Source organism: Pseudopipra pipra, chromosome 4 (genome assembly GCF_036250125.1).
Source record: "Pseudopipra pipra isolate bDixPip1 chromosome 4, bDixPip1.hap1, whole genome shotgun sequence".
NCBI classification, from domain to species: domain Eukaryota; kingdom Metazoa; phylum Chordata; class Aves; order Passeriformes; family Pipridae; genus Pseudopipra; species Pseudopipra pipra.
This window is the reverse complement of record NC_087552.1, coordinates 2,061,491-2,086,867: the sequence shown is the minus strand read 5'-3', so window position 1 is coordinate 2,086,867 and position 25,377 is coordinate 2,061,491. Positions and strand designations below refer to the sequence as shown.

General features: G+C 55.1%; 1 protein-coding gene and 3 long non-coding RNA genes across 14 annotated transcripts; 1 reads left to right on the top strand and 3 right to left on the bottom strand.

The window, feature by feature from the left end:
- Nucleotides 1-2,695: 2,695 nt before the first annotated feature.
- On the top strand, nucleotides 2,696-8,619 carry LOC135412631 (uncharacterized). 3 transcript variants are annotated; one of them, XM_064651392.1, is made up of 4 exons: nucleotides 2,696-2,920; nucleotides 3,033-3,450; nucleotides 4,301-4,425; nucleotides 8,090-8,619. In XM_064651392.1, exons 2-4 carry the CDS (start codon nucleotides 3,099-3,101, stop codon nucleotides 8,525-8,527), a joined length of 915 nt encoding a protein of 304 aa, XP_064507462.1. In that variant the 5' UTR covers nucleotides 2,696-2,920; nucleotides 3,033-3,098; the 3' UTR covers nucleotides 8,528-8,619. The 3 variants fall into 3 exon arrangements, 1 of the variants encoding a protein (XP_064507462.1); XR_010429799.1 differs by lacking the exons at nucleotides 4,301-4,425; nucleotides 8,090-8,619 and adding an exon at nucleotides 4,814-4,865 and having other exon boundaries at nucleotides 2,699-2,920; XR_010429798.1 differs by lacking the exon at nucleotides 4,301-4,425 and having other exon boundaries at nucleotides 2,700-2,920.
- LOC135412632 (uncharacterized) lies at nucleotides 3,403-18,129 on the bottom strand. 5 transcript variants are annotated; one of them, XR_010429802.1, is made up of 5 exons: nucleotides 8,935-9,151; nucleotides 8,118-8,185; nucleotides 7,836-7,985; nucleotides 4,303-4,423; nucleotides 3,403-3,456 (listed from the first exon to the last, which is right to left on the bottom strand). It is a non-coding gene; the product is annotated as an uncharacterized LOC135412632 (long non-coding RNA). The 5 variants fall into 5 exon arrangements; XR_010429804.1 differs by lacking the exons at nucleotides 3,403-3,456; nucleotides 4,303-4,423 and adding an exon at nucleotides 18,111-18,129 and having other exon boundaries at nucleotides 7,767-7,985; nucleotides 8,935-9,057; XR_010429803.1 differs by lacking the exons at nucleotides 3,403-3,456; nucleotides 4,303-4,423 and adding an exon at nucleotides 9,466-9,540 and having other exon boundaries at nucleotides 7,767-7,985; nucleotides 8,935-9,057.
- LOC135412630 (uncharacterized) lies at nucleotides 12,319-15,495 on the bottom strand. Its single transcript, XR_010429797.1, has 2 exons — nucleotides 13,358-15,495; nucleotides 12,319-12,370 (listed from the first exon to the last, which is right to left on the bottom strand). It is a non-coding gene; the product is annotated as an uncharacterized LOC135412630 (long non-coding RNA).
- A 35-nt stretch (nucleotides 18,130-18,164) lies between the features above and the next one.
- Nucleotides 18,165-24,753, bottom strand: LOC135412633 (uncharacterized). 5 transcript variants are annotated; one of them, XR_010429808.1, is made up of 8 exons: nucleotides 24,665-24,753; nucleotides 24,284-24,415; nucleotides 23,576-23,735; nucleotides 21,785-22,091; nucleotides 21,132-21,257; nucleotides 19,650-20,810; nucleotides 19,219-19,525; nucleotides 18,165-18,240 (listed from the first exon to the last, which is right to left on the bottom strand). It is a non-coding gene; the product is annotated as an uncharacterized LOC135412633 (long non-coding RNA). The 5 variants fall into 5 exon arrangements; XR_010429806.1 differs by having other exon boundaries at nucleotides 19,646-20,810; nucleotides 24,284-24,408; XR_010429805.1 differs by having other exon boundaries at nucleotides 24,284-24,408.
- Nucleotides 24,754-25,377: the final 624 nt, after the last annotated feature.

Here is a 25,377-nt window from a genome sequence, read left to right as displayed (position 1 = left end):
ATACTCTAAAATTAATAAGCAAAAAAGATTGCTTCTACAACAGTAGGTAGAATAAGTTAATAAACTAAAGTTATTGCGACATACTGTATGAAGATAATTCTTATACATCACATTATATATATTATATATATACAAAGATAAAATAGAATCATTAAGAATCTTTAAGAATCTAATCCCCCCCTTCCCCCCCCTACCCCCCCCTTCCCCCCCTTCCCCCCCCACCCCCCCCTTCCCCCCCCTACCCCCCCCTTCCCCCCCTACCCCCCCCTTCCCCCCCCTACCCCCCCCTTCCCCCCCCTTCCCCCGTCCCCCCCTTCCCCCCCCTTCCCCCCCGTCCCCCCCTTCCCCCCCCGTCCCCCGCGTCCCCCCCTTCCCCCCCCGTCCCCCCGCGTCCCCCCCTTCCCCCCCCGTCCCCCCCCCTTCCCCCCCGTCCCCCCCCCGTCCCCCCCTTCCCCCCCGTTCCCCCCTGTCCCCCCCGTCCCCCCCCGTCCCCCCCCGTCCCCCCCCGTCCCCCCTCGCCTTGCCTCCCACCCCCCCTCCGCCACTACTCGCCCCTTCTCCTTCCACCCCCCCCCCCCCCCCCGCCTTCCCCCCCCGTTCCCCCCCGGGCAGGGGGTCCCGGGATGGGAGGAATCGCGGGGCGGATCTCCCCGCTCTGACCCCTCCCACCGCAGGACCCCACTCCCCCGGACGGGGGTCCCCCCGACCGCCCCCGGGGCGGGGAGTCCCGAGGTGGGAGGGGCCAGAGGGGGGAACTCGCCCCTCCTCCCCTCCCACCCCGGGACCCCCTTTCCCGGAGGGGGCCCCCGCCCCCGACCGCCCCCCGGGGGAGGAGTCCCGGGGTGGGAGGGATCAGTGGGAGGAGTTCCCCCCTCTGACCCCTCCCACCCGAGGACCCCACTGCCCTGGAGGGGGTCCCCAGGCCACCCCTCAGGGCGGGGAGTCCCGGGGTGGGAGGGGCCCGACAGGGGGAAAACTCCCCCCTCCCACCCCGGGACCCCCTTCTCCGAGGGGGCCCCGCCCCCGATCGCCCCCCGAGGGACGGAGTCCCGGGGTGGGAGGGATCAGTGGAGGAATTCCCCCCTCTGACCCCTCCCACCCGAGGACCCCACTCCTCCGGAGGGGATCCCCCTGCCCCCCTCCCCTGGCCCCTCCTCCTCCCTCCTCCCCCCTCCCCGAGCCCCCCCTGCCCCCGCCCACCTCCCCGAGCCCCCTCCTCCGGAGGGGACCCTCATCCCCTGCCCCCCCCGCCTCCCCCTCGTCCCCCCCGAGCCCCCTCCTCCGGAGGGGACCCTCATCCCCTGCCCCCCCCGCCTCCCCCTCGTCCCCCCGCCCGCGGAGCCCCCGTGTGATGTCGGGACGGGCCGGAGCCCCGGCGGTGTCGGGCGGTGCTTGTGAACTGCAGGGGGGACCCGCCGAGCGGGCCCGGCCCCGTGGGGGGGATCCAGGGGGGGCGCCGGCTCCGGCCCTCGCGGCTTTATTAAAACCGGCGCCCCCAAGCCCGCGGCTGCGGGGACACGGCCCGGGGGACAGGGGGACGGACGGGACGGGCGGGGGGGCAAGGACGGAGCGGGGGTGCGGGCAGGTCGGGCTGTGCAGCGGAGCAGCGAGGGGGGAGCAGGGCAGGCAGGGGGGGCCGGGGGCAGGGGGGGGGGCCGGGCTGTGCAGGAGGGCAGCGACAGCGGCCGGGGAGAGGCGGCGTGCGGGGAGCGGGTGGAGGGTGGGGAGGAAGGGAGGGGACGAAAAAAAGGGGAAAAGCAAAGGAAAGACAAAAACAAAAGCAAAGAAAAAGGGCCGCGGCAGCGAGAGGCTCCCGCGGCGTTGCTGCCTCCCCGCGCACTGCCCGAGCAAACGGCCGCGGGGGCGAGTTCCGGCGCTTAAATACCCCGCCCCGACCCGCCCCCTGCCCGTCCCCGCCCCGCGCACCTGGACGGGCCCCGCCTCGCACACCTGTGCGGGCCCCGCTCCGCCCCGGCCCCGCCCCGGCCCCGCCCCGGCCCCGCCCCGCCGCGCCGTTTAAAGCCGGCAGAGCCGCGCTCGTCCCGAGTTTGTGGAGGAACCTCGGACCGGGATGCTGCGGGAGCGATCGGCGCGTCGGAGGAGCGAGGGTGGCGATGGAGCTCGGCAGGAGGACCGGGACAAGGATCGGGGCCAGGACCGGGACCGCGACCGAGGAGCGAGGTTGGTTTGGGGCTGGGATGGGGCTCGGCATCCGGACGGGGACCAGGATCGGTGCCGGGCTCATCCCAGCCGGCCTCGCCGCCTGTGCCCCGGCAACGCGGGCGAGAAGAGCCGCTCGGGCCGGGCGCTGGGGCCGAGCGCGGCGGGGCCGCTCGGGCCGGGGCTCTGCCGGGGCCCGGTCGGGGGAGAACGGCGGCGCGTTCGTCGTGTAGACGCGGAGCCGGGGCTGGGACCGGCCGGGGCGCGGGGACACGCCGGGCCGGCCCCGGGACCCCCGAGGAGGGGTGCCGCCCGTACCCCCCGCGGGATCGGAGCTTCCCCGCTCGGGCACCCCCGAGGCCACCGCACCCGCTCCCGGGGCGAACATCGCCCGTCTCCCCCTTAAACGCGGCCCCAGGAGGTTCCCACCCCCAGGGCCCCCCGGGAACGAGGGCTCGGGGGCCCGCCGGGGCTCCGGCCACGGGCCCGCTCCGGCCGCGGGGAGCTGGGGGCCTGCCGGGGAGGGAAGAACGGTGGCAGCCCTTTCCCCGTTCCTCCCGTGCTCCGGGACCCCGAGCAGAGCTGCTCGTTTGTCCCCGTGTCCCTGTGTCTGTCCTCAGGCGGCCCCAGGAGCTGGCACTGACCGTGCCGCGGCTCGGGCACAGGCTGCTCCCAGCTCTGCCTGCGGAACTTCGGCAATTACCGACAGCAGTTCTTTGCCCTGCCATCCAGAAGGTGCGGCTCATCTGACACCAGCCAGGTGAGACCTGAGGCTCTCCTTCCTCTCCCCCGCTTTCTCGGCAACTCGCACCCTCCCGGGGCAAACCCTCTGGTTTTCAAAATCCCGTTGAACATTTCCTCTTTATTTGCAGACGGGGAAGGCCCTGCCTGGGAGGGAAACGGCTACAGGGGAGGAAACCAAGAAATGCTCCAACCGGATGGTGCTGCGCGAGTCAAAAGAGGGGCAAGACCGCGGGCAAATACAGTCAGGAAATGAGCTTTTATTCAATCTCTGCAGGAGCCCTTCGCAGCCACGGGCCGGAGGGAGCGCGGCCGGCTGGGCTGTGCCCGGCTGGGGACGGGCACCAATTCATCGCTGCCCTGCTCAGGGAGGTTTTCCGGCCCCGTCCGGGCTTCACCCAACGGCTGCAAAGGTGCTCGTGCGGCATCCGAGCTCATTTCCAGGGATAAAGGAGCCAAACGAGTCCGGAGGGATCCCTCGCTCCGAGGCAAAGGCGTTTGGTCGAGTGTCGCCGCCTGGTCCCGCCTGCGGGGGAGCGTCTCCTCCAGGTGAGCCTTCGGAACCCAAAATGCCGGGGGGGCTCAGGTCGGGGCCGCTTTTCGGGCCCGGAGTTGGACGGAGCCCTCGGCGGCTCCCGCTTCCCGCCAGGAACGTTCTCGGGGCTCCCTGGGCAGTCCCAGCTGGGCAGGGAACGCGGGCCGGGAGGAGGCCGGAGCGACAGACAGCGACCCAGCCCTGCTTGGGCTTCCTATTGCCAGGGGATGGATGAGCTGTGCCCTGGAGCTGTGCCCTACAGCCCCCGTGGGGTGGGCACGGGGAAAGGGCTGCCCACGGCTCCTCAGCCGGGCGCTGCTCTGAACGGGCCCCCTGAGATGCCTCACCCTGGACACGCCCCAGCGCCAGCCCCAAAGGACCCAAAGAATCCAGCTGGCACTCGGCAGTGTCGGCACGGCGGGGCTGCAGAGCAGCGCGGGCAGCCATTCCCAGGCCCACCTCCCAGAGCTCCCCCGCGCCCCCCACGTGTGTCCCGCCCGCCCCAAATCCCTGCCCTTCCAGCCGGAGGTGCTCTGAAAGCAGGGCTGTGCATCCCTTTCCTCGGGGAAAAGAATTCCCCGGGGTCGCTCCCGAGGCTCCGAAGGGACAGCGGCTTCCCGGCCGGACAGACGTCCTCGCCCGTGCTCAGGGGCTGCCTCGCCCCGGGCCGGGAGCGCGTCCGGCCCCCGCCTTCTCCTGGGCGAACACATCCCCTGGAGCCCGGCCCGGGGCAGAGAATCGGCCGAATTCCAAGGAACTCGCTCAAGTCCCCCCAGGGACACCGGCGGGGCTAGGGGGAGGAGGGTTATAAACAGCAAAGTCTGTGGAAAATGAACCTGTCCTTGTCCCGATCCCGCTGAGCAGACCTGGAACCGTGGCTGCTTCCTGGCAAACCTGGCGTTAAAGTGGCAGCTCTGCGGGGGAAGATCCGGGCTCCAGGAGGCACTGGGAGGCTATTGCAGCAGGAATTCCCCATGGAATTGCGGGCTGTAGGTAGAATTCATCCAAACCTGCAATGCTGAGACCGGAACCCAAACCTGGGCCCCCCGCAGAGAACAATCTTTTTGCTGCCCTGTCGGCCAAAGCCACTGCGCTGAGAGATCTTGGCAGCCTGAGGGAGGGCATTCTCTGCATCCCAGCAACCTCCATCTCCCTAGGGGACAATCAAAGTCCCAGCCAATTCCTTTTGCCTTTCCACAGGGACACTGACCCTTATTTGGTCCTGCTCTTCCACGGTCCATTTTGGGGGATGAGTTTGTGCTGCTTTACGTTCCACGACTCCACCCACAGCTGGAGCTTTGGGGTTGTGCTTCTCTACTCCCAGCAGGTTCCCTAAGGAGCCAGATACTCCAACAATCCCCTCGTTTGGCTTTCTAGGTGAATTGTGCACAAGCCAGTCCCCCATTCCCTATCCAGGCTGGGAGTGCTCTTGCCCTTGGTACAGTTGGCTCTAGCTGGGCAGGAACTGAGAGCAGGACACGGGGCAGAGTGGATCAGCTGCCCAGGGAACCTCTAGGAGATGAAGCTACGGGATCCTCATTCCAATCAAGGGAACACATTCTGTCTCTGGCAGAAGCCGGGAGCCAAAGCAGATCCCGCCTGGCCAGGCTGGGGGGCAGCAGTTGGATCCACTCTGGGGGAAACCCCCTGTGCCTGCCAGGAGCTCTGACTCTGTTTGTCCTGCCAGCTCCTGACCAGTGTCAGGGCCCCTGGGAGGGATTCAGAATCCAAAGAAACCCCAAATCCTACCGCAGGATTCAATCAAAGGAAGAAAGCCATTTTTGTCATAAAAAGCTTAAAAAGCTGTTAAAAATTCTAGGACAGCAATACTGGGATTCCCAGGAAACTTAGTAGTGTCTTGGTTCCATTTCAATGTATCTTTAGTCCCTCAATGAACAGCTTGGAGAACTTCCCCTGGGATTTGGAGGCTGAGCAGGGTTTGCTTTGGATTGCTTGGCACCTCTGGCCCCAGCTGGTGCAAACACAACTTGGGCCAATGTGGTTAAACACAGTTTGCTACACAAACAGTTGCTGTATCCTGCAGATATTACCCCAAGTTTGCAGATAAAACCTTCATCTCTGTCCCTCCTCAGTTACCCCAGGTTTTCCGGGCTGGGAGTTACAAGGAGGCTGTAAATTCAAAGGCAGAAAGAGAAGGTCTGTCAGTAAAAGGCACAAAGAAGGGGACAGGTTTCAAAAAACATTTCTGCAATCCAATGAATACCTCACTGAGTACCTCATTTATCCTTCAAAATATTCAGTCTCTGCCCTGGACATTCCCTCAAGTTTTACCCCCAAAGGTTTCCCCTCCTGCCCACCCCTGACTGCCTCAGTGTCCATCAGGAGGTACATCTTCTCTGCTACAGGTGACCTCACTCTGGACCCACTGCATTTTCCTTACCTCTCCACATCTCAGCAACTCACTTCTACATCAAGATGTTCATTCTCCACCCAGCACACCACCTCCAGTTTACTCTCAACACTTTCCCCACCTCTCCACCACCCAGGAACTCATTTTCACCTCAGAAGATTCACTCTCTGCCCTGCAGATTCCCACAAGTTTTACCCCCCACATTTTCCCTGCAGGTCTGCAAGGTTTACCCCAGTTTACCCCAGGAGGTGCATTCTCTCTCCTCCACATGACCTCTGATTTTACAAACACAAATTTTCCCTCCCTGCCCACCACTGACTGCCTCACTGGACCTCAAAAGCCTCATTTTCTCCCCTAGGTGACATCCACACTTACCCTCACAGTTTTCCCTGCTTGCAAACTACTTATTACCTCATTTTTACCTCCAAACATTCATCCTCTGCCACAGAGATGACCTCAAAGTTTCCCCCAAAACCTCCTCACCTGTCCACTACTGTTTGCCCCAGTTTACCCCAGGAGGTGCATTCTCTCTGCTGCACATTACCTCAGGTTTGACAAACAAAGATTTCCCTCCCTGCCCACTGCTGACTGCCTCACCTTACCCCAAAAGATTCATTCTCTCTGGGACAGATTGCCCCACATTTTACTCCCAACATCTGCCTTACCTGTCCACGTCTGACCAGCTCCTTTGTACCTACAGAGGGTCATTCTGCACCCCACACACACCTCAGGCTTATCTCAAACCTCTCCCCACCTGTCTGCCACCCAGTGCCTCATCTTTACCTCAACAGGTTCCTTCTCTTCCCAGCAGATCACCTGAAACTTTAACACCCACAATTGTCTGTGTCTCTCACCACTCATCACCTCAGGTTACCTCAGTGTGTTCATTCCCTGCCCTGCAGAGAATGAACCTCCTTTTTAACCCCCAAACTTTCCCCTTCCAGCCCACTCCTGATTACCTCTTCTTGAACACAAAAGAGTCATTCTCTCCCCAGAGTCTTCCCTGCTGCACACTCCTGATTACCTCTTTTGGACCTCCAAATATTCATTCTCTGCCCTCCAGATTTGCTCAAGTTTCACCCTCAGAAATTTCTCTGCCTCTCCCCTACTGACTGCCTCACTTTATTCCAAAATGTTCCTTCTCTCTGCTGCACATTGCCACAGATTTGACCCCCACAATTTTCCCTACAAGTCCACCACTGAGTACCTCATGTTCATCTCTCAATATTCATTCTCTACCATGCAGATTACCTCAGATATTCCCCCCCAATTTTCCCTACGAGTCCACAAATGATTACCCCAGTTTACCTCAGGATGTACATTCTCTGCTCCACGTGACCTCAAATTTTACAAACACAAATTTTCTCTACCTGCCCAACACTGACTGCCTCACTTTACCCCAAGATATTCATTCACTCTGCTACAGATTGCCCAGATTTTACTCCCAAAATTCTCCTTACCTACCCACATGTAGGGGTAGGTCAGCTCCTCTGTACAAATACATGTTCATTCTCTACCCTGTGGACTACACCAAGTTTACCCTAAAACACTCCCCAGCTGTCCACCACTGAGTACCTCATTTATCCTTCAAAATATTCACTGTCTGCCCTGAACGTTCCCTCAAGTTTTACCCCCAAAGGTTTCCCCCCCTCCTGCCCACCCCTGACTGCCTCAGTGTCCATCATGATGTGCATTCTCTCTGCTCCACATCACCTCTGATTTTACCAACAGAAATTTCCCTCCCTGCCCACCACTGACTGCCTCACTTTACCTCCAAATGGTCATTCTGCCCTCTACAGATGACATCAAGTCTTACCCCCAACATGTCCCTTCCTCTACATCACCCATTTGCTCTTCCTGACGCCCCAAATTTCCATTCCATCCCTACACATTCCCTGAGTGTTTCCCTCCCAAGCATCCTTCCCTTCTTCCCTGTTTAATAACTCACACTCCAGCCCCAGGCACTCCACTCCCCCCTCAGTGGGACCCCTCCAAAATGCCACCTCCCTCCCCTCTGCAGCACCTCACCTTTTCCTACACAAACAGTTGCTGGGTCTCCTCGAAATTACCCCAAGTTGGCAGCTACAAATGTCACCTCTGTCCCTGCCATGTTCTCCCAGGTTTCCCCAGCTGGGAGCTGCAAGGAATTCAGGCCAGTGAATGGACATCAGGGAACAGCTCTACATGCAAAGGCAGAAAGAGAAGATCTGTCAGCAAAAGGCACAAAGAAGGGGACAGGCTTCAGAAAACATTTCTGCAATCCAATGAATAACTATTCACAGTTTCCCAGGGAGAAGAACAGGAACTCACAGCCACCAAGGCCTGACAGTCCCCTGCAGCCAGAGCTCAGCACACACCCAGAGAGGCAATTCCAGCATCTAAAAGAAAAAAAAGAAGAAAAAAGTGATTTATTTTGGTTTCAAGTTATTTTAAGTTGTTCCAAGCAAAGCAAGCCTTGCTCTGGTTTCAGTTGGGTGAACAGTGAGCGCTGGGCACAGGGCACGTCATTAATGCCCAGGGGATGGGGCTTTGTGGGGGAGGGAAGAGCAGCTGATGGAGTTGCCCAATCCAATTCCTGCCCCGGGCCTGACTGGCCCAGGACAAACCCTCTGGCAGGCAGTGGTTTTGTTCCCTCTCATGGTCAGTGCCCAGTGTGTCCCTGTGGGCAGTGCCAGGCTGGGGACAGGCACACGCAGCATGACTTCATGCTACTTCCTTAACAGGAGCACATCAAACTCATTGAAGCCAGAGAGGAAATTACAAACAAACAAACAAACAAACAAAAGACCCAAAAAGATGCTTTGCACTGATACACTCTCTGGTTGATCATTCCAAAGGAAATTCTCCACAGATCAGAAGCAAGTACCAATACTTTGTCGTCTATTGAAAATTAATGACTTGAGGGGCTGGACATGTCCAATGAGGGTTCAGGGGTCTGGTGGGTCCTTTATGGCTGATCCTGACCAGCCCAGGCCAAACCCAACCACCCCCATCCCAAACCTGGGGGCAACATTCAGACGGTTTGGAAACACTGCCCTTCCCTGCTACTCCGTCCTTCCTTACACATCCAGTGCCCAGGGAGCAAATGCCAACACCAGGAGGAGAGAAACGTGTCCCTCTGACTTACCCCACCCCACGGGCAGCACCAGGAGCCCCCAGCCCGGCCGGCGGGGCTGCAGCCTCTTGCCTTTGGCTGCTCCCAGCCCAGGGCACTTGGCAGAGCTGGGCTGGATCAGGGCTTTGGCCTGGCCTGGAAGAGAGGAGAACAAGGCAATTAAGGGCACTGGGCAAGTCAAAGGCTCCTGCCCTTCACCCTTCTCTTCAATTGCTCACTAGAGAGTTTTAGCCATAAAAAATCCAGGGGGGACAACAAATAAAATGTGGCATTTTTATTCCTCTCTCATTCAGGCACTAAAAGGAGGCTCAACTTTCTTATTGCATTCCTTGCCCCATTTGAACAGAACCCTTTTCATTCCAAACCTCCCTTGGGAGTTAGTCAATCCTCTGCCATTGGACTTTGGACAAAGGAAGAGACATTTGAGATGATGGACTCCAGGAAATGAGGGAGAGAAACCTGACAGGGAAAGGTTTCAAGGCACTCCAGAACTCAGAAATATGTTCATGCCTTGCCAGGCCACCCCAGTTCTCTGCCACCCACCTGAGCTGGGCAGGTGAGGCCAAGGCTCCCCTTCCTCCTGCCAATCACTGTCCCAGCACACGAATCCCTGTGCTGGGTGGCTGGAGATTATAGGAGGGGAGTTGTGGGGGGAAACACGGAGAGAGAACAGGAACAGGGGTTGTTTGGGAACAGGCTGTGTGCAGCAGGGATGGGAACTGTAAGGAGGGAGGCTGGAGGAAGGCAGGGGGGGAGCACGGGCCTGCCTTGGCTGGATCCTTTCTCCCTTTGCTCAGGGGCCTCAGCTCCACCCTCTCTGAGAGCAGCAGGGAACTGCTGCAGGGGAAGAGTTCATTCAGGCACAAGCCAGTGATGCAGCCACGGGGAGAGGGGAAAGGAACTGACACAAAATTGACACAATCACCACTAGAAGGGACTTTATTGAGCTGCAACACAAACACATTCACAGCAGGCCAGGGCAAGAGGTGCCCCCAGGACCACCAACACAGCAGCTGGGCTTGCAGGAACACCCTCTTCTCAAGTTATGGAGCCAGGGGCTGACAGTTGGGATCTATCCCAAAGATGCACTCAGGCATCAGGGCCAAGTCCTGCCCAGTCACTGCAGACAGTTCAGCCCCAGCAGCAGTGGCAGTTTCAGCCTCTCCCTCCAATATTATTTGGGACCCAACAGCTCAAGGCTGTGGAATTTTAGCTCCAAGGGTGGAGGGCACGGAACAGCTGCACACACCTTGGCTGCCTTGGCCCAGCACACACTCACTGCACCTGCAGCCTTTGAACAACTTCTTCTAGTTGATCCCAGAGACAACAACTGCATATTGTTCATAAAACTAGTATAATTACTGTGATTAGTGGATGGATTCAAGTGTTCAAAAACTTTGTAGCAGGTGGTGAGAATCCTGTAAATATGTCCCACCAGTGGTGAGCAGAGACTTGTTCTACCTGATGCCCAGAGGTCACTAATTGACCCCTATAGTTACTGTTTGCATTTGGTGATCAAGTCAAGTCTTATTTCAAATTTACAGGGCAATAATTTGCACTTACATACAAAAATCCCTGGTTTACTTACATTGAAGTGTCTTATTTTTCCAGCATGGTATCAGTTGGTGCACTGCAGAAATTCAGGAGACAAAATCCAGTTAATTTTTGCAATCCAAGATGTGAATACAGCCCTCCAGCTCAGTTCACTGGTACTCATTAAGTCCTTCTGTGCCTCATTTCTTTGTATTACAATATACACACCATGGCATGTGCACTCAGCCCAGTTCATAAGTTACTGCTGTTCCCCTGTGCACAACAATTACATCTTGGGGAACCATTAGAGAGCTGCCCAAACTCCCCATCCCATTCTGGAGTGAAGGGTGGGGGGTAAATACAGTGGGCATCCCTTGTGCTCCTAAATTCAGCACTCGGGACACACCTGCCCCAGCTCTTTGCCATTGGTTACCAAACAATTCCATGTCTCCACTGCCTACAAATCCAATACCAGCTCCTGTTCCTCCCAGTCCCGTGTCCCCCCAGCCTCACTGCCGGGGGCAAGATGGGAGCACTGGAATCAGAGTGGGGAAAGGAATTCTGTTATCCTGATGATGTTGGGCTGCAGGACACAGGCAGCAGGTACCCAACAGTTGGACCGATATTCGCCTCGGGAGGATGGTGCCAAACTGTGCCATCCCCTGCCCCAGCTGATCCCTTTGCTCTTTTGGCAGCACTTCCCAGAACAGCCCAGCAGGCACAGCCCAGGGGACAGCCCTGCTGCTGTGACACTGGGCCTGGGACTGGCACCGCTCACACAGGGGGGACAACGATGCCAGGGAGACCCCCCGGACCCAGCACCGTAAGGGAAACTACAGCACTGCATGGCAACAGTGCTCCCAGCCCCTGGAATCACATCCATCCAATCCCACTGAGGGCACCAACAGCCGCCCGCACAATGAGCCCGACAGACCCCGGCCCTGCCAGAGAGTCCCCCCGGGCACAAAGGGACACTGACCCCTGGGCAAGGGCCACTTGCTTCCCACGTCACCTTGTCCTGGGGTCCTGGTTTGGAGCTGCTTTACCATCTCCATCCAAATCAAACCAAGGCACCCGACCCAGGCACCTTTTCCAGGGAACTGCCCGGGCCAACAGCATCGCCCAGAGGGACCACAAGGGCTGTGAGGATGGCCAGGATCCACAGGTTCTGTAAGATATCAAGCTAAAACATGGCAATATCATTCCCTCCACTAACATTTATTCACAGGAACATATTCCCATTTTCCTTGTCTGCATTCAATCACTAATTCCGTGAGGGTGTCACTTGGGAGCCAAGTAGCCAAACCACTGCCAACTGACCCCAAATCCCTACAAACCTGACACTGCCCTAGTTCTTCCTGTTTCATTCCCACAGGTACAGTGTCTCACTCAGCACATGGACTACTTTTGCCTCCCCCCATCATGATTTCAAACTCCCTCTGGCACGGGTTATAAGCTCCTGCTTTCCAAAAGTGCTTCCCACTGACAGATTTGGCTGACCCAGCAGTGAGCCATGCATGCTCCCTCTCTGCTCCCAGCACTTGCTCTGGGGCTTTTCCCCATTTCCCCAGTGATTTGTGCTCACTGTCCAGGGGATCTACACTTGTTGCTTCAACCACAGGGCCGGGGGCAACTCCCTCCCGAGGCCTCGCTCCTGCCCCGACCCCTGCTCTGGCTCTGGCTTGGATCCACCATCTCCATTCCATGGGGCTGCCTTCCTGAGCAGGGCCTGGCCTGGGCATCCTGGAGGAGCTTTTTACCCAAGGCCTTAGGGGGATTTCAGGCCCTCTTATCATTTGTTAAGTTCCCACTAAAGCCCAAGAACATACTCAGAGCCGCTTCTCCAACAGGGTCTATCTTGGGCTGGCTTCCAGTAACTTCCTATTCCCAAATCCTAAGGGCACTTCCTTCCTACCTGTAACAGTTCATTAGGATACATACCCGGAATAAAGACAAGTGCCACAAACATTCAAACACACAAAATATCTTTATTGCAGTGAGAATAATAATAATAATAAACTTAGCAAAGAGAATCAAAAGTTAAAAAATGATACAAACGAACTGCCTTATTGTGTGGCATTAAAACAAATACTAAGAACAGCATTCAATACAGTACAATATTAACTAGTAAAAAGGGAGTTAAAGGGATACCAAAAAGGATCTTAACACAATATTATGGATAACTGTTAACACCATATTTGGTTAGTAAAAGGGGAAATTAAAGGGAAAATATTATGAATACTAAATAAAGGGTATTAAAGGAACACTAAAGGATATTTAAAGTCTTTTTTCCCCAATTGCCTCCTATCACTAACCTGTGCCCACCCCCCCAGCCAGGCAGGGCTGTCAGGATCTGCAGCAGCTGGTCGGTGCCCATCCCTTAGCGGGCGTCCCCGCGGAGCAACACAGGCTCGGTGGCAGGATGAGGATCGCTCAGCTCAGCAGTCCTGACAGCCCATTTGATCAGCTCCACATTACACCACGTAGGGCCAGGACGCAGTGTAAGGGGAGGCCTGAATGGCAGCCAAACCCCGCCTGATCATTGCCTGGTGGCAACAGTCTGGGCCTGCCCTACTTGTAGGGCAAGGGGCCAGCGACCCCTGCCCACATCATCTTCCTCCCATCATCATCTTTCTCACCCCTAGGTATGACTTCTCCCACTGTGTTTCAAGGGTAGATGTACCTACCTTGCAAGATGTAGCAGAACCAAGGAAGAACTCAGCTCTCATAACAGGGGATATCAGGCTGACTTGCTGAAAAGCACAATGGACCTTACAATTAGCTTGTGCCATCAAGTTACATTGTACCACACTCGAGCTGGTTTCACATCCTAATATGATTTCTTTCTCATGCCTCTATGCTCCATTGATCATCTAATTCAAAAGTACCCCCCTTACACGACCCTACTTCTGCCAGAGGCTCCAATTGGCATCATTATCACTGGCAAGAACCTTCAGTTCCCCCCCTCTGGCTCGTATTGGCCACAGGTCTGGAGCCTGTTGAATTGCTCCCTGAGCTGTTTCCAACCCTCCCTGCTGCTCATTTCCCAATCAAACTCACACTTCTGCCCTGGGACTTTATGGTCCAGGCCAAGGATTGGTCCCAAAGGAGGACCTTGTTGTCACCAAAAGCCAAACCTACCAATAAACTGCTGGGCTTCCACCTTGCTCTGGGGGTGACCAAGCCTGAAGTCTCCTGCCTAGTCCTGGGCAAAACTTCCGGGGGACCACAACACCTCTGAGTTCCTAAAAATATCACAGGTTGGGCAGGTGCTTGAATTTTGTCTGGATTAACTCCCCCCTTCCTTTCCATGTGCTGCCCTACTCACTCTAATGGTGCTTGTACTCCCTGAACCATTCCCTCACCCATCCAACCATCCCTTGTGCCCTCTCTGACAAGGACAGTGGGTCCAGGTGTTCTGCCACGCTCCCAGGGCACAGGGTGGGACTGTGGAGCCACCCTCAAGGGGGGAAACGTGCCCTGCCTGCCCTGCCCAGGGAAAGGGAACTGCCCCCAGTGTTCCCCAGCACAAGGCACCCTTGGGAATATCCACTGCAATGGGACACTCAGGGACAGCAACAAGCACTGCACGAGGCTGCTCTGGCACAGGACCAAGTTTAAGCTCAGCTTTTCTCTGGACCACTTCACTTTGCTTCCCACCTCATCCTGCAGTCAGAACTTGCTCTCCTTGCAACTTTTTAGGGTGACCATAAATTAAAGAAGCCTCTGCTCCAGCACCCACAAGGGCCTGAACCATCTGACAGGATCCATTTTTCCAGGGAATTCAAAGCTCCACCTGAGGACCAAGGTCTTTTCTCGCCCATCCTTGTGCTGGAGCTTGGCCTCCATCTCACTCTGCTTTCAGTTCTCTCCATGGTTGAACATTGGCAGCCCTGGCCCTGGGCGGAGCTCGGCATCCTGATCCCATCCCTCCTGGCCCCGGAACCGCTGGCTCAGCAATGGGGGGCCCTCCATTGCCAAGGGCACGGTCCCGTCGGGGCTCACGGGGGGAGCAGGAGGTCGAAGGCTCCATCCCTGCTGCTACAACCTTCCACCACTACAGCCAACAGAGGGGCCTCTCCAGCCCTGCCTCCCAAGGCATCCTGAACTAACACATCCCAACTCCACAGGACAAACTGCTCCCTCTCTGCACAGTCCAGTCTACTCTCAGGAATGCCTGAATCCATTGCAGGGACCTTGCTTTGAGCTCCCCAGGGCCGGGCACCCCGAGGATCTCCCCGAATAATCCTTTCGGTGCGCGCTGGAGTCCTCGGGGTGCCCCAACCCAGGGGGCACCAACAGCACTGTCCCTCCAGGGGGCCCAATTTGGTCCTAAAATGCAGGGGGATCTTGCCTGTGTCCCAGACTGGTCCGGGGATCTGAGGCCCTTCCCGAGAAAAATCTCGGTGCCGGCGTGAAGGGCCAGAGATCCCTTGGAGCCACGGGAGAGCAGGCACAGAGTCCCTCCTGGGGGGCCAATTTTGCTGCCTGAAATCAGCTCTTAAAAGAAACCTCTAGGAGTCAGCTGGTAAGTTTTAGAAGCCAGGCATTCCTTGCTTACAACACCCTGCCATAATCCTAGCACGACGGGTGTCCTGGCAATCAGCTCCCAAAGGGCACACAGACCTATCTCCACTGAAGCTGATATGGCAGCATTACATGAGGGTTCATTTTCCTTCCCTGCATTCCTATTCCATATTCAGGACATTTTCCAACACTTTTTACCATACACACCTACCCTTAGAAGGTTTCCAAGGGGCTTCACCGAGGGCCTTCCCAGGTCTGCTCTGTCTGGAGCCCTCAAAGTCCTCAGTGCCTGCCTTAGGAACCTCAACACAACTCACCTGCTTACACTGCAACTTGGTGCTGCTTGCCTGCTGCCTCACTCCCCTTCTTCCTTCTTTCTTCACCTCCCTTGCTTGGTCCCTTTCAATCCCTTGGCTCAGCTCTGTGCACTTTCCAGGTTACATCCCACTGCAAAAAGGACCAGCTCTTGTTACATCTCAACACTCAGACAGCATTCCCCCTTTTTTCCTGACACTTGTCCATTAGGCTAATGCCTCCTTCTTTAAAGCAGAGTTTGACTCGTCAGTGACAACAACAGCTACAGCCCTGAATCCTAACACAGGCTCAGACACAAACACGGATGGAAACTCTGAAGGATTCACTTTGTTCTGCTCACCAACCAGAAGGAGCTTTCTCAACTCAAGAATAACAGACCCCAGGTCCTTTTTCTGCAACTTCAGCTGCTATAAATGTGACCCACAAGACCTGGAAAGGCCCTTCCCACTTCACCTGCAGGGCTGGCAGTGCCACCACTGGACACGGATCCAGTGGCTGGGCAGGAACGGAGGGGCTGGGGCGTCCAATCCATCGGCCCAGGCGGCACCAGGAGTTCCTGGAGTTCCTGCAGGGGAGAGCCTCAAGACAATAAAGGACCAGGAAGATCATTTTAAACTTTAACATGTATATCTGCTGGAATATAGGGAGTTTGACAAGGCTTACTGGTGCAACAAGGACACACTCAAGGCTATCTATTCAAAGGATCTACCAGCACTCAAAAGCTATCACTGTCCTTCTTGCAGGGGGAACGCAGCAAACTCTGTTTGCCAACAGTCTCCAGGATGATTTCCAGCTTTTGGGACTCTCTTTTAACCATTTTTCCCATCACTGTAGCTGGGACTATCACCTGCCCTACAGGGGGAACAGCCCACAAAGTTCACTTGCAGGGATGCCATTAACTCAAAGTCCCTTCTCAGGGGGGGCACTGCACACCTTGTCCTTTCTTTGCCCTCCCCACCAAAGATGCTTCCAACAGTTCTGAGACATCTGGCAGACCCAGAGCTCTCCTCAGGGAATGCTTCAGCTGCTTCAAGGCTGCCCTTGCACCATCTAGCCAAGGCAGCAAATTCTTACAGGCTGCTGGAAAAGTTGGCAGAACAGTCTTACCACACATCCAGAGGGAGCAATCCAGAGTCCATCCTGTCCTACCATTCCCAGCAAGGCAGTTCATGGGCTGTCTGGGGCTCAGGGAGGAGTCAGGGGGCTGCTTTTCTTCCTTCCTGCTTTCCAGATTTTCTCCTGCCAAAGCAAAGGTTTCTTGGCTTTCCTTGCTCAAGGAGATGCAGCAAAGGCCATCTTTGCAATCCAATACTGGAAACTGCTTGAGGTTGTCATTCAAGGTGGTTCTCTCAGGTCCTACACTAATCAATCATCTTGGTCATTGGTTTTCTTGGCAGGTTCTTGCATTCACGTCCTACAAGCAAACCAGGATGAGCAAATTCAGCTGTTACTGCAACCAATCCAAGCTGGCATTCTGATTTTAAAGGGTACTGGGTTTGCCTTACCAGGAGAGATCCCACATTGGGGGTAATACCTACAGGTTCTGCCCTCTTCCACTCTCCTGGAAGTCCACTGGCCCACACCACAGGAACAACTGCAGCTGCCACTTCAGTCGGGACCTTGCTGCTGACAGGAGTTATTCCCTGCACAACAAGAGCTGCTGCTTTGACACATTTAGTTTCAGCAATTACAGTTTCAATATCCCCAGTTTTCCATTTCCTTTCTGCCTCAACTTTTCCAGTCAATCCCTTCCTAGCACAAGTTTGGGTGTGTTTGGCAAATAGACCAACCGAGGAATTCCCCAATGTTTTCCCAGTTTAACCCCTGTCACACCAATCACCTTAACACTGCCAGTCCTTCATTCTCCCTCTAGTGGGTTAAAGGACTGAGGAAGTTGGACCTGTGTCTGACCAGGACATGTGCAAACCAAATGCTGGGGACTGGAACACACACCTGGCACTCCTGCAGCTCTTACCATTACATTCCAGAGAAAACAGCCAATTGCACCATCACTGCTCATCTCTTAATCCCAATCCCACACTTCTTTGGCACTTGGAGCACCACTTTTAGAACCCAATTACAGTCCATTAGAGAGCTCCATGTCTAGCAGGGACAGGTACCCCTGGGATACTCTCAGCAATGCCTGAATCCATTGCAGAGACCTTGCTTTGAGCTCCCCAGGGCCGGGCACCCCGAGGATCTCCCCGAATAATCCTTTCGGTGCGCGCTGGAGTCCTCGGGGTGCCCCAACCCGGGGGGCACCAACAGCACTGTCCCTCCAGGGGGCCAATTTGGTCCTAAAATGTAGGGGGATCTTGCCTGTGTCCCAGACTGGTCCGGGGATCTGAGGCCCTTCCCGAGAAAATCTCAGTGCCGGCGTGAAGGGCCAGAGATCCCTTGGAACCACGGGAGAGCAGGCACAGAGTCCCTCCTGGGGGGGCAATTTTCCTGCCTGAAACCAGCTCTTCAAAGAAGCCTCTAAGACTCAGCTGGTGAGTTTTACAAGCCAGGCATTCCTTGCTAACAACACCCTGCCATGATCCCAGCCCACCAGGTGCCCTGGCAATCAGCTCCCAAAGGGCACACAGACCTATCTCCACTGCAGCTGAGGGGAGGGGTCAGCATTGCAGGAGGGTTAATTTTCCTTCCCTGCATTCCTATTCCATATTCAGGGCATTCTCATACACTTATTACCATACACACCTACCCTCACAAGGTTTCCAAGGGGCTTCACCGAGGGCCTTCCCAGGTCTGCTCTGTCTGGAGCCCTCAAAGTCCTCAGTGCCTGCCTTAGGAACCTCAACACAACTCACCTGCTTACACAGCAACTTGCTGCTGCTTGCCTGCTGCCTCACTTCCCTTCTTCCTTCTTTCTTCACCTCCCTTGCTTGGTCCCTTTCAATCCCTTGGCTCAGCTCTGTGCACTTTCCAGGCTACATCCCACTGCAAAAAGGATCAGCTCTTGTTACATCTCAACACTCAGACAGCATTCCCCCTTTTTTCCTGACCCTCAGCCATTAGGTCAGTGTCTCATTATTTAAAGCAGAGTTTGACTCCTCAGTGACAACAACAGCTACAGCCCTGAATCCTAACACAGGCTCAGACACAAACATGGATGGGAACTCTGAAGGATCCACTTTGTCCTGCTCACCAACCAGAAGGACCTTTCTGAACTGAAGAAGAAGAGACCCAACATCCTTTTTCTGCAACTTCAGCTGCTATCAATGTGACCCACAAGACCTGGAAAGGCCCTTCCCACTTCACCTGCAGGGCTGGCAGTGCCACCACTGGACACGGATCCAGTGGCTGGGCAGGAACGGAGGGGCTGGGGCGTCCAATCCATCGGCCCAGGCGGCACCAGGAGTTCCTGGAGTTCCTGCAGGGGAGAGCCTCAAGACAACAAAGGATTAGGAAAAGGATCATTTTTAACTTTAATATGTATATCCCCTGCAATATGGGGAGTTTGACAAGGCCTACTGGTGCAACAAGGACACACTCAAGGCTATCTATTCAAAGGATCTACCAGCACTCAAAAGCTATCACTGTCCTTCCTGCAGGGGGAACGCAGCAAACTCTGTTTGCCAAGAGCCTCCAAGATGATTTCCATCTTTTGTGGCTCTTTTTAACCATTTTCCCCATCACTGTAGCTGGGACTATCACCTGCCCTACAGGGGGAACAGCCCACAAAGTTCACTTGCAGGGATGCCATTAACTCAAAGTCCCTTCTCAGGGGGGGCACTGCACACCTTGTCCTTTCTTTGCCCTCCCCACCAAAGATGCTTCCAACAGTTCTGAGACATCTGGCAGACCCAGAGCTCTCCTCAGGGAATGCTTCAGCTGCTTCAAGGCTGCCCTTGCACCATCTAGCCAAGGCAGCAAATGCTTGCAGGCTGTTCTTAAAAGTTGGCAGAACAGTCTTACCACACATCCAGAGGGAGCAATCCAGAGTCCACCCCGTCCTACCATTCCCAGCAAGGCAGTTCATGGGCTGTCTGGGGCTCAGGGAGGAGTCAGGGGGCTGCTTTTCTTCCTTCCTGCTTTCCAGATTTTCTCCTGCCAAAGCAAAGGTTTCTTGGCTTTCCTTGCTCAAGGAGATGCAGCAAAGGCCATCTTTGCAATCCAGTACTGGAAACTCCTTGAGATTGTCATTCAAGGTGCTTCTCTCAGGTCCTGCACTAATCAATCAGCTTGGCCATTGGTTTTCTTGGCAGGTTCTTGCATTCACGTCCTACAAGCAAACCAGGATGAGCAAATTCAGCTGTTACTGCAACCAATCCAAGCTGGCATTCTGATTTTAAAGGGTACTGGGTTTGCCTTACCAGGAGAGATCCCACATCAGGGGTAATACCTACAGGTTCTGCCCTCTTCCACTCTCCTGCAATTCCACTGGCCCACATCACAGGAACAACTGCAGCTGCCACTTCAGTTGGGACCTTGCTGCTGACAGGAGTTATTATCCCTCTGTAAGCAACAAACTGCTTCAATACAAACAATCCAGTGGACACTACAACTCCTTGGCACTTTCAGTGTAACCAGTGCAAGTCAGTTGCTAAGTTACACAAGGTTTTCTTCTAAAGTTGTAATTAATTAAGATATCAAAAAAACAATTGTGAGATAAGAGATCCCCCTATGGTTCTACTTTCAGGGAAAAAAACCCAACCCCCCCTCCCCAGTGCTGCAATAGCTCAGGCTCCCAAAAGGCCCAGGGGCTGTGCTGGGCTTTTGGCTGCCCTGGAGCACAGGCAGGAACACGATGTCACCACCCCACGGGCACAGCTGAGAACCCAAAGAGCAGCCACACCAGCAGCTCCTGCCAGCCCTGCTGGGCTGGGCCTTGGGGAGGAAGGGCACTGACCTTTCTTCCTGCCTAGGAGCAGAGAGCCTCCTTGCTGAGCACTTCTCCTGCCAAGGGCATCAGCTCAGATGGGAAGTTCATCAAGTGCAACTTCCTGGAATGAGAAAGATACCTCTTTTTCCGGACAACCTCTATCCAAATGAACTCAGAAGTACACACAAAACTACAGGTGTTACCTAAAATTTCTTACAAGAACCTCTGAGACTCAGATGGTGAGTTTTAGAAGCCAGGCAATCTTGTATTCCCATGCTCTTGAATCATTCCAGCCCACCAGGTGCCCTGGCAATCAGCTCCCAAAGGGCACACACAGCTATCTCCACTGAAGCTGATATGGCAGCATTACAGGACGGTTCATTTTCCTTCCCTGCATTCCTATTCCATACTCAGGACATTTTCCAACACTTATTACCATACACACCGACCCTTACAAGGTTTCCAAGGGGCTTCACCGAGGGCCTTCCCAGGTCTGCTCTGTCTGGAGCCCTCAAAGTCCTCAGTGCCTGCCTGAGGAACCTCAACACAACTCACCTGCTTACACAGCAACTTGGTGCTGTTTGCCTGCTGCCTCACTTCCCTTCTTCCTTCTTTCTTCACCTCCCTTGCTTGGTCCCTTTCAATCCCTTGGCTCAGCTCTGTGCACTTTCCAGGCTACATCCCACTGCAAAAAGGATCAGCTCTTGTTACATCTCAACACTCAGACAGCATTCCCCCTTTTTTCCTGACCCTCAGCCATTAGGCCAGTGTCTCATTATTTAAAGCAGAGTTTGACTCCTCAGTGACAACAACAGCTACAGCCCTGAATCCTAACACAGGCTGAGACACAAACATGGATGGGAGCTCTGAAGGATCCACTTTGTCCTGCTCACCAACCAAAAGGAGCTTTCTGCACTCAAGAATAACAGACCCCAGGTCCTTTTTCTGCAACTTCAACTGCTATAAATGTGACCCACAAGACCTGGAAAGGCCCTTCCCACTTCACCTGCAGGGCTGGCAGTGCCACCACTGGACACGGACCCAGTGGCTGGGCAGGAACGGAGGGGCTGGGGCGTCCAATCCATCGGCCCAGGCGGCACCAGGAGTTCCTGGAGGTCCTGCAGGGGAGAGCCTCAAGACAACAAAGGATTAGGAAAAGGATCATTTTTAACTTTAATATGTATATCCCCTGCAATATGGGGAGTTTGACAAGGCCTACTGGTGCAACAAGGACACACTCAAGGCTATCTATTCAAAGGATCTACCAGCACTCAAAAGCTATCACTGTCCTTCTTGCAGGGCTAACTCAGGAAACTCTGTCAAAAGCCTCCAGGGTGATTTCCAGCTTTTGGGGCTCTCTTTTAACCATTTTTCCAATCACTGTAGCTGGGACTATCACCTGCCCTACAGGGGGAACAGCCCACAAAGTTCACTTGCAGGGATGCCATTAACTCAAAGTCCCTTCTCAGGGGGGGCACTGCACACCTTGTCCTTTCTTTGCCCTCCCCACCAAAGATGCTTCCAACAGTTCTGAGACATCTGGCAGACCCAGAGCTCTCCTCAGGGAATGCTTCAGCTGCTTCAAGGCTGCCCTTGCACCATCTAGCCAAGGCAGAAAATTCTTACAGGCTGTTGGAAAAGTTGGCATAACAGTCTTACCACACATCCAGAGGGAGCAATCCAGAGTCCATCCTGTCCTACCATTCCCAGCAAGGCAGTTCATGGGCTGTCTGGGGCTCAGGGAGGAGTCAGGGGGCTGCTTTTCTTCCTTCCTGCTTTCCCCATTTTCTCCTGCCAAAGCAAAGGTTTCTTGGCTTTCCTTGCTCAAGGAGATGCAGCAAAGGCCATCTTTGCAATCCAATACTGGAAACTGCTCGAGGTTGTCATTCAAGGTGCTTCTCTCAGGTCCTGCACTAATCAATCAGCTTGGCCATTGGTTTTCTTGGCAGGTTCTTGCATTCACGTCCTACAAGCAAACCAGGATGAGCAAATTCAGCTGTTACTGCAACCAATCCAAGCTGGCATTCTGATTTTAAAGGGTACTGGGTTTGCCTTACCAGGAGAGATCCCACATTGGGGGTAATACCCTCTTCCACTCTCCTGGAAGTCCACTGGCCCACATCACAGGAACAACTGCAGCTGCCACTTCAGTCGGGACCTTGCTGCTGACAGGAGTTATTCCCTGCACAACAAGAGCTGCTGCTTTGACACATTTAGTTTCAGCAATTACAGTTTCAATATCCTCACTTGTCAATTTCATTTCTGTCCCAACTTTTCCAGTCAATCCCTTCCTAGCAGAGGTTTGGGTGAGTTTCATCAAGAGATAAACTGAGGAATTCCTCAATGTTTTCCCAGTTTCACCCCTGTCACACCAGTCACCTTAACACTGCCAGTCCTTCATTCTCCCTCTAGTGGGTTAAAGGACTGAGGAAGTTGGACCTGTGTCTGACCAGGACATGTGCAAACCAAATGCTGGGGACTGGAACACACACCTGGCACTCCTGCAGCTCTTACCATTACATTCCAGAGAAAACAGCCAATTGCACCATCACTGCTCATCTCTTAATCCCAATCCCACACTTCTTTGGCACTTGGAGCACCACTTTTAGAACCCAATTACAGTCCATTATGGAGCTCCATGTCTAGCATGGACAGGTACCCCTGGGATACTCTCAGGAATGCCTGAGTCCATTGCAGGGACCTTGCTTTGAGCTCCCCAGGGCCGGGCACCCCGAGGATCTCCCCGAATAATCCTTTCGGTGCGCGCTGGAGTCCTCGGGGTGCCCCAACCCGGGGGGCACCAACAGCACTGTCCCTCCAGGGGGCCAATTTGGTCTCAAGGCTTCAATGGACAGCCCAAAAGGCATTTCAAGAGGCCTTCTTTGGAACCCACGAACGGGTACGGGGAGGAAGCCACAAGAAGGCCTCATTTCTAAAGGCAGGGGGATCTTGCCTGTGTCCCAGACTGGTCCGGGGATCTGAGGCCCTTCCCGAGAAAATCTCGGTGCCGGCGTGAAGGGCCAGAGATCCCTTGGAACCACGGGAGAGCAGGCACAAAGTCCCTCCTGGGGGGGCAATTTTCCTGCCTGAAATCAGCTCTTCAAAGAAACCTCTAAGACTCAGATGGTGAGTTTTAGAAGCCAGGCATTCCTGCACGCTGTAAGATATTTTAAGGGCTTACTGAGTGAAAAAACATAAAGCTTTTATCAGGGACATCTGATCTCAGACAGACAGCTCCTTTCCCCGTTTAGTATAACAGGTTTTTCCCGGTATCACTTAGTAGGAAGTGCCCAGGAATCCCAGACTGTGCTTTCCAGAACAGAAAATAAACAGAGGGAAGGAGCTTTGCACAAGTGTAACATACTCCTGAATAGACCTGACTTTAGATTTACTCTTTATGTTCAAACATAGCAGAAAACAGAAACTCCAGCGGGAGAGCTGGCACATTACCCATGGTACCCTCAAAGTCCCTCTCACGAGGGCTGTAGGAAAATTGCAGTTCTATGAGTCCCTTGTGCCTGCAGATGCCTGGGGATCCTCTCCAGCCACCTCGTGCTCTCCTAACAGCAGAAAGAGTGACCTCAGGGACACGGTGGCACTCGACATCCTGCTGAGAGAGCAAGGAAACCTTTAGCATAAAGGTGAGTTGGCATCTAAAACTTCCTTTCCTGGGAGCTTTGTGAAGTCTGCAACCAAGAGGGGGAAAATTTGCATCTCCTTTGGTGCAGGTGTCAACAGAAGCCAACAGAGCTTTCACCTTTTTCAGACAACTGTGCCCCTTTTGGCTCCCTGGCAGCTCCAATGGCACCAGAACCCCCTTCCTGCACACCCACGGGTGTCACACACAGGCACCCACACACCTTTGCTCCAGCCCACACGGGGCCAACATTTCCTCACCATGGACATCCCAAGGGGAGTATTTTTGCTAGAGAGCACAGCAACCCCCCTGTCCTTGCAAACTGCCTCCCTGCAAAAAAGCAATCATTTCTCCTGGACACTTCTCCCACAGTCAAGGTCTTTTCAAACTGCTGTCGTGCCACCAAACCTGCTCAGGGTCCCTCCCAGCTTCTGCCTGTCCTTGCATTTAAAGGCACGGGCATATTCTATCTTCCAACAGCAAACCCAGCTCCTCACTGGCAGTATAAGCCCTGCTCTTACCTGGACAGACTCCCGGGCTCGGCACAGCTGTGGCTCATGGAGCAGCTTCCCAAGGCCCTTCTCTCTCCCAGCAGGAAGCACAACTCGCCTCCACTCCCCAGCACCAGGGGAAACCACGAGCCAGGCTGCAAACTGACACACAACGAGCAAAAAGCATTAATGCGGCACCAAAAAACCAAGTTAAAGCAGTCTTTGCCACGTAACCCTGCACGGGGAAAGGCTTTGGGATTCCGAGGCAATCCCTGAGACACCCAGAGAGCAACAGCCCGGCAGCCCTGCCACGGCTCCCCCGGGGTCACCCGGCAGGGAAGGACCTTACCCGGCCCCCGCTGCCCAGCACAAGGCGCCCCTAAACGCCCCCCGGCTCCCCCGGTCCATAACCCAGCGGCCAAGGCGCTCTCCCCTCCGCAGCCCGGGCAGCAGCGGGGCCGCGCCCTCAGCCCTCACACACAACCGACCGCACCCGCCCCGCCGGCCCTTTATACCGCGGGCCGCCAGCGCTGCCCAATCAGCGCTCGAGCGCCGCCGCCCAATCCCAGCCCGCCTGGCCCTGCGGCCCCGCCCCGCCCCTCAGCCCGGCCCCGCCCCTCAGCCCGGCCCCGCCCCTCAGCCCGGCCCCGCCCCCCGCCGCCGCCGCGGGACAGCGACTCTGGTACCAACTCCACCTCCCACTTCTTGTCACAGATCGATCTGAGGCACTTGTCAAGTCAATACTTGCTCTTTTCAAGAGCACCAGACTTGTGTTCAGTGTCCTCACTGTAGCCCACGAATCCCTCTAGGTATTAAATCAGTCTCCCTGTCCTGTTTCTTCCAATGAAGAATTAGCATTAGTGTCAAACCGTGTTAATGAGATACACAAATTACCCTGGGAGTGTCTATGTTACAAGCTCAGTTTGGCAGTGTTGCTATCCTGAAAAGTGTGGAACAGTGACTCTCAGTTCTCCTTATGCTGCTCTTAAACACCATCCCTACATTCTCAGGAGAACTCTGGAGGGAGAGACAGAACGTTTAAAACATGAAACCTTGGCATCGCAATTGTTATTTCTAAGTATGTGTTTCTATCTGATACAGTTGTTGGGGTGATTACTCTGGAG

Bases quoted from the DNA above. Each gene is read 5' to 3' on its own strand.
- LOC135412631 (XM_064651392.1), top strand. From the start codon at position 3,099: ATGGTGCTGCGCGAGTCAAAAGAGGGGCAAGACCGCGGGCAAATACAG. The intron at 3,451-4,300 runs GTGAGCCTTCGG...CCCGCTGAGCAG, and splicing joins CGGGGGAGCGTCTCCTCCAG to ACCTGGAACCGTGGCTGCTT. The intron at 4,426-8,089 runs GTAGGTAGAATT...AACTATTCACAG, and splicing joins TCCCCATGGAATTGCGGGCT to TTTCCCAGGGAGAAGAACAG.